Source organism: Corylus avellana, chromosome ca11 (genome assembly GCF_901000735.1).
Source record: "Corylus avellana chromosome ca11, CavTom2PMs-1.0".
NCBI classification, from domain to species: Eukaryota; Viridiplantae; Streptophyta; class Magnoliopsida; order Fagales; family Betulaceae; genus Corylus; species Corylus avellana.
Genome location: NC_081551.1, coordinates 5,547,810 through 5,555,153, shown reverse-complemented (window position 1 = coordinate 5,555,153; position 7,344 = coordinate 5,547,810). Strand labels below are relative to the sequence as shown.

At 35.0% G+C, this 7,344-nt stretch overlaps 2 protein-coding genes across 2 annotated transcripts; one reads left to right on the top strand and one right to left on the bottom strand.

The window, feature by feature from the left end:
- Positions 1-1,204: 1,204 nt before the first annotated feature.
- On the top strand, positions 1,205-2,856 carry LOC132166133 (uncharacterized protein At5g64816). Its single transcript, XM_059576905.1, has 2 exons — positions 1,205-1,285; positions 2,307-2,856. The coding sequence occupies exon 2, from the start codon at positions 2,349-2,351 to the stop codon at positions 2,727-2,729; it is 381 nt and encodes a 126-aa protein (XP_059432888.1). The 5' UTR covers positions 1,205-1,285; positions 2,307-2,348; the 3' UTR covers positions 2,730-2,856.
- Positions 2,857-4,697: 1,841 nt separating this feature from the next.
- Positions 4,698-5,394, bottom strand: LOC132166783 (uncharacterized). The gene is made up of 2 exons (XM_059577668.1): positions 5,042-5,394; positions 4,698-4,979 (listed from the first exon to the last, which is right to left on the bottom strand). The coding sequence occupies exons 1-2, from the start codon at positions 5,386-5,388 to the stop codon at positions 4,766-4,768; spliced, it is 561 nt and encodes a 186-aa protein (XP_059433651.1). The 5' UTR covers positions 5,389-5,394; the 3' UTR covers positions 4,698-4,765.
- Positions 5,395-7,344: the final 1,950 nt, after the last annotated feature.

Genomic DNA, 7,344 nt, shown 5'->3' with positions numbered 1-7,344 from the left:
TTTGCAAAATTACGTACCAAAACAAGGGTGAATATATTGTGAAAATTCTGGGTTAATTCTCAAAAGTAATCTCTGTACAGGTGTGCATAAATTGTGAAAACAAAGAGATTTTCAGTTTAACGTACCTGGTGATCACACAAAGTTTTTACGAGCAAAGTAGAATGGTGAGAGAGAGAGAGAGAGAGAGAGAGGGTTTCACTGTAAGATTAGGAATCAAGTGTTCTTATAGTGTTTGGAAATTGGAAAAAGATTACGTTTTTTATCGTGATTAGTTTTTGTTTTATAAAAGAGAAACAGTAAATAAAAGTAATTACCATGCAGTAAAAGCAAAGTGGGATGGAAAGATTAAGAGACACATAAATAGAAATACAATTGCATGAACACACACAAAAGCTGTACTAGTTTTCAATGGCTTAATGCAAACACTTTTTCTAATTTCAAAATCAAAAATATTTACGGCCGGTTTGGGATTGTGTTCGATAGGCTTAAAAGTGCTTTTAACACTCAAAAAGTCCGTTTGAAGAAAAAAGTACTCGTTTAGTAAAAAAATTAAAAGCGTTTTTAAGGGTCCAAAAAGCCTAAAAATTGTCAAAATGTATTTTTAGCAAAAGCTTAAAAATATAACTTTTGCCCAAAAGCTCTTTTAGACTTTAAAGCTCTATGTCTCCAACGCAATCCCAAATATGTTCTTATACTCAAAAAAAAATAAAAAAAAATACTTTATAAAATTATTAAACAAACAATTCAATATGTAATATACTTTTTAAAACAAATAAATATTTTTCAAATTTATGATCAAATTTAAAAGAAAAAGAAAAAGAAAAAAGATAATAGCATATTATTCATGCAAAAGAAAAAAGGTAACTACATTATTTAATAGATAAATCAAACATACATAGACATAATATAAAAGCACATGGGTATACCTAAAAAGAACTCTTTTCTACCTATATATATATATATATAAGATAGGATTTGATTAGATTTTGGGATTGATAATGATATTGAGAAAAGATAATGTTATTGATTAACGAATCAGCCTTTCTTTAAACAAAAATTAAGAGTTAATTAATACTGTAACGTTAATAAAGTGAGATAATATTAAAATAAAAGTGTTTTTCTAAACTTACTCTTTAAGTAATTGAACTATATATGTATCATTTAATTGTATTTCTATTATTTAAATTTTCACTTTATTAGAAAAAAGATATTTGCCATTTATCTAGAACCCTATTTTTGCCGCTCTTTTCACCTTCTCACAAGCTCGACGATTTCCTTGTTCCAGGTCAGACCTCTCTCTTTCTCTCTGTGCTCTTCAATATATGTGGAATTTGGGTCTTTTTGCTGAACTATGTAAAAGATTAAACCCTATTGCTTGTGCTCTTGTAAAATGCTGTGGTTTTTTTTTGTGAATTTGATCTGTAGCTGCTCCTCTTGATTTCTAGGGTTTTTTTTGTTTTTTTGGTAGCAATCCGAAACCCCAATTTGAAAATGGTGGCCAGGTGAACAAAGCGATTTCTGTTATTCTAGGGTTTTCCTACCTCATCACTCTTAACTTAACCCTCAGAGGGTTAATGGGTTTTCTTATTCCATTACTTGGCGTTTGGTTTGAATTGTAGCAATTTATTCGGCTTGGCTAAAGAACATGGTGTCACCCAAAGTAAAATTAGAAGGAAAAAAAGAAAATTTGGGTCAAGCAATTGGTGTCTGCAGTATGGAGAACGAGTAAAAGGGCTCGGCATTGCATGAAGTTTAGATTGTTTTATTGAATTTTTTGATTAACTTCTTTGGATTCGTCTTTAGTTTCCCTTTTCTGAATCCTAGATGTGCACCACGAAATGTCAAGTAAATCATGGTTGGTTTTAGTTTTTGCTCACTAATTTAGTGGTAATACATCGGGATGTGATTTGCATGATGGGCATATAGCATATTCATCTTATATTATATGGGAATCCAAAGTTTAATAATAGTATTGGTTAGAAAGATCTCCCATTTCCATGATTGGCATCAGCACTGAATGTCCTTTGAATATCTTTTCCTGATTTGTATTCTTTATGAAATTTTAATAGAGCTCTCCAACTATTTGGAAATTTTTCGTTTACTGTGAGTAGTATTAGTCCGTTGATTTTACAATATTGCTGCTGTCACTGGAGTTGGCGCCATGACCTGTATCTCATAAATTCTATTATATACCAAAATCTCTTGGTAAAATTTTCTTGTACTAGTGTGTGCGCTGACAATTAAATTTAAGATTAGATGCACATCAAAGTTTGTAAGTTTCAACCTCATTTGTGGAATGAGTGCAGAAAGAGTAGAGGAAGAAGAGGAGCTTGACCTCTGCATCAGTAATGGTGGAAGTATGGTGGTCCCTATTGGGGGCTGCTATCCCAGCAATTGTGGCAGGGCAAGCTTTTAGACTGAAGAAAAAACGAGCTGAAGAGCAGAGGTTAAAGAGTGCTAGAGGGAGGGAGAAGAGCTCTGATGAAATTTTTGTCTGCGAAAGGGTATGTACATCAAAGAGAATGTTGAAAAAGGTGGGTGCCTTCTCAAAGGACCCAATTCCTGATACCTGTGTTACTGTCTGTGGTGTATCTGAGCTCGATGCATGTGCTGATGCCTGTGCTCGCACTGTTTGTGTAAACCAACATCAAGTGCCTAACTGGAATGATGTCTGCTTAAGGAGATGCCAGAGTGAATGTCTCAAACTCTCTGATGCCCGTTCTTCGTAGTGCATTGTTTTTCCTCATTTAGACGGTAAAGCCAAAACCGTGGTGGTATCATAGTGATGTTTGATTCCCACCTTCTGAAATGTTTTGTCTGACTCTGAAATCTCAATGTGATTTAGTTTGGAATCAATTTCAAGCTCCACGAGCTAAGATGGTGTGCTGAATAACCTCATGGCTTTTTTGTGGGGGAAGCCGGTGATTATTGCTTCTTTGAATAGCTAATTTACTTGCTAGATTTTGTTTGGAGCAGCATTTGTTGAAGGCACATGTGCATATATAGGTGCCATCTCATTATGTATCAGATTAGAACTTGTGCAGATTTAGGTGTCTTGCCAAGTCCCTATACATGTCAGAGCATGACTTGCCTCTCTGTCTCTCTCCCCCTCACGCACACATGCATGTCGGCACGCACGGGCATTTGCATTCTTTTGGAGAAAGTGAGTTAAGAAGTAATCTTACAAATGTTCTTTTCCATGGATTTAGGCGTAGCGTTGAAACTTTAGAATTACACCTGGTTTTCATACTGTCTATGGTTAATTGGAGGGGAATTAGATTTCTACCTGTTCAATGCTTTTTACCTTATCAAGTTTTCTCATCAGCATTTAACTCTTTGTCTAGGACGATCTGGTTGTTTGATTGAATCCAAGAAAGATTATTTACGACTGAAAAAATGCTTGGTGATCATGATATTTGGTTCTGGTATAAGTATGCATGCACAAAAAGGTATGAAAAACATTACTAGTGTGCTCGCACGACACAAGAACATTAGACATGGGCCCATTTCTCCTCTGCAATTGGTTTCATGGAGTTCTTGGAATTGCTGCTTTAATTGTTGGGTATTATTTTGCAGTTACAATAATAATTAGATTAAATTTCCCCCACACCATACATAATAGAAATTTGGGAAATGGTTGCAATGGATGATCCTTTCCATTCTTGATCCAAAAGGAAAAGAGAATGGAGGATCCTAAGGAAATATAACCATAAGTCGAAAAAGGGGTGGACTTCTCAATAATAGACTCAAAATGAAACAAGGGTGCGAAAATACAAATAGAAACAAACCGTAGGAAATAGGACAAACAAATGGTTACCAAAGCAAAAGGACATTAGATTAATGCGTATCTATCTAAACCCTACTTGGAAACAACCATCAAATGGAGGCTGAAGCGGTAAAAGTACTGTCAAAGTCGAATCAAGAACTGCAGAAGAGAGATGCAACAACACAGATTTGGCTACAAAAGCCTCCACTAAAAGATCAAATCATATAAGAGCTCAAAAGCAGCAAATAATAAAAATAATTGCGAAAATACATTAGGTGGAGGAGGGCGGTGGAGTCGAGAGTAAAAGCAGGAAAGCGCTGGAAAAGAGAACTCAAGCACCGGCACATGAGGGCCACGCGCTGGCCCATGGAGGTTAAGAGAAACCATAGAGAGGGGCGACAGGAGAGAAAACCATCGATCAACCAAGAAACAGTGAGAAAACAAAAGAAAAACAAAGAAAAAAAAAAAAAAAAAAAAAAAAAAAAAAGGTGAAGAGTGAAGGAGGATAGAAGCCATGCCTCCTCCTCAAATGCACTCATTGAGGAGGTAGATTTGTTCCACAAAGAAAGCGGAAGAGAAATCAAAAAAAGTTTCAGAGCTTCTCTCTTTAGAGAATGAAATTAATGTTATAGTTTAAAGGTGGTGCTTGAATGGTCCTGCAAATAGGGACAGAGCCAGCTTTAAATTTGGGGGGATTTAGGGCCAAAAAAATTTAGGGGAGTGATCAATTGGTAAAAAATACCTTAAATTATTATTATTATTTTTTTTGCCTTCAAATTTTTTTTGTCTTGTAATTTGGGGGGACCAGGGCCACTGTTGGTCCCCCCCTAAATCCGTCTCTGCCTGCGAAGACTGAAGTTACTCATTTTCTTTTTTTTCTTTTGTGATGAAGTTATCATTGAAACAAATGAATAGATGCAATACAATTTTACAATGCAGCATTGTTGTCTTAAAACACAACAAATTGTCTCTCACACACTACCAAAGCACCAAAGTTGATTAAAGCTCTGCCTCAGACTCATCTTTATCTGACATGCTCTCCTTCACCGCCTCTTTCATCTTGTGCATTGCTTCCCCCACCACTTTGCCTGCCAATTTGGCAGATCCTTCAACTATGTTCTTGCTCGTTTCAAAACTCTTCTCAGCTGCTTCACTAATCTTTCCTTCAGCGCTGTTGCCATCAACACCATTTGCTTCATCCTTGCCCTTGAACCTGACCAAAACATACAAATGATGAAAACAAACAATTGGGTACACATGAATCAATAAACTTACTCTAGATCTGGGTGGGAAAATTGAAACTGCATTTGTTTCATAATAGTTTTGATTTTGTTCCAAGATTGTTGATTGGAATGTGCCAATACAGAAATTGTATCCTTCACTATCTTTGCAATAGAGGGCTTCTCTTGCTGGTTTTGGGCAGCATGGTGTTGTCCTCCTCCAATTGTTGGGAGAATTTGAAGAGAAACAATGGTGAACCACAGAAGAAAGAATGTAGTGATCGTTCTGATAGATCTATCCATGCCAGTATATTTGGAGGGGGGGATCAAAAGAAGGGATTCAGGAGAATTGCAATTTGAAAACATGTTCCATTTACATGGATGACAACGTGGGATTAGCATCTTTCATGTAGGTGTTCTTCTTTGAATTGTTCAAAAGTGAGAGACATTAATGGAGATGTTCGATCCAATATTGGGGGACCTCCATATTCATTTTGGCCGTTGAGCTGATCAACTGTATATAACAGCCAATCAAGTGAATCACTAGCATTATAACTCTAAGCCTTTTGCCATTCAGTCTTGATTGAAAATTCTAGTACGAGTAATGTTATATACTATACGATAAATTATTTGTGTCAATAATTTGTCCATATTTCTCTAATATTCTCTTGTAAATTCAATAGATCAACCATTAGATTTGTGGAGTTTATCATTGACTTATGTGTAATAAATTTACAAATTTAATGGTTGATTTGTAATATAAGATAAGAAAAATATTGACACCAATCATTTTTCTATACTACACTCCTGTTTAATTCTCATCTCACTGATTTGATGTGACAGCGTCCATTTGTCTTTGGATTAGCTTTTGTTGAAAAAAATAAAGTAAAATAAATTTAAAAACTGATGAGTACTGTGACATCAGCCATCCAATGAGATGAGGGTGGGATGGGGACATAGTATTTAGCGTTACTCTCCTAGTATTGAATTGTTTAAGATCAACCTAGGTTGAAGCTCGAGCTTTATCATGACCTATTGAGCTTAGCTTGATGTTGGTGTGATTTTTGGTCACCCCAAGTGTATCTTAGGATTAATAAAAAATAAAATATTTGTTAACCGGGCCTAAAATATTTATTTGTAGATGAAAATTCTCGACTTGTTAAGATAACCTCAAGATAAAATTCTTTAAAATATTAATCGTTATCTTGAATTAAATTATTCAAATTTTGTGAATTTAACATTTATGAAAGGATTCTGAATTTCTCTTAATTCATTATATCTCGTTAAGTTATATCATATAATTTGAATTATTAATTAGTTAAAGGAACTTCTATAAGCTCATGTGGAAAAAAACAGCTTCTATAAACTTTATTTTTTTAAAGAAAAATAAAGGTAAATTACACTTTACTCCCAAACTTACATTCCATTTGCACTTTAACCTCTAAATTATGACCCACTACAATTCAAATCTACAAATTACATAATATTTCAAGTTATCCCTTGGTGTTAGATTTGCCTATTAATATTAATAGAAAACGGAAGTCACTAGTTCAATCACAAGCCCATAAATGATAGTTCAATCGGTTGGCGACTATGCCTTATGAAGCGAAAGGCACTAGTTTGAATTCCCTTTTCTCCATTTTCCTCCCAATGTGCGGCCGTGTATATATATATATTAATGGAAAACGACACATGTGAGCGGCACATGATATCGAGACACTTTTTCCTAGCAAATTTACCTTTGTCATGAATTGAAACACATCGTTTTAAAATCACTTTTAAAAAATGTTGCAAAAACATAAACAAAATCTTGAATAACATAAGGGTAGCTACACAATCACTTCCTACCATAATAGAAGGGTTGTCACGTGGCCACCCCCCACCGCAACAAAGGGGTTGCTGCGTGGAGAGGGCGGCCACATAGCCACTCCCTCTCACAATAGATGGGGGTTGCCACTCAACCATCTTTCTCTTCATATTTTCACTTTTCTAAATTTAAATTTTACTCCACTTATATATCACATCAATCACTTACTATTATTTAAAAAAAAATAGGGGAAACTTCAGAAAGTCCCCCTGAACTTCCAGCTGTTTTGAAAAATCTCTCCTGAATTTTCAAAACTCTCACTTAAGCCCATTGAACTTTTATTTTCTCTCACTTTAGACCCTTTTAACGTTAAAGTCAAACAATTTGACTTTTTATACCCATTTTACCCTTCCCTAAAACTACGTCGTTTGTGTCCTAAAACTACAACATTTACTCAGCCCAAAACGACATTGTTTTAGGCATTAATTTTTTAAAAAAAAGTAAAAAAAAAAAAAAAAAGAAGGGGGAAATCGGGGGTGGCTCCTTGGCCA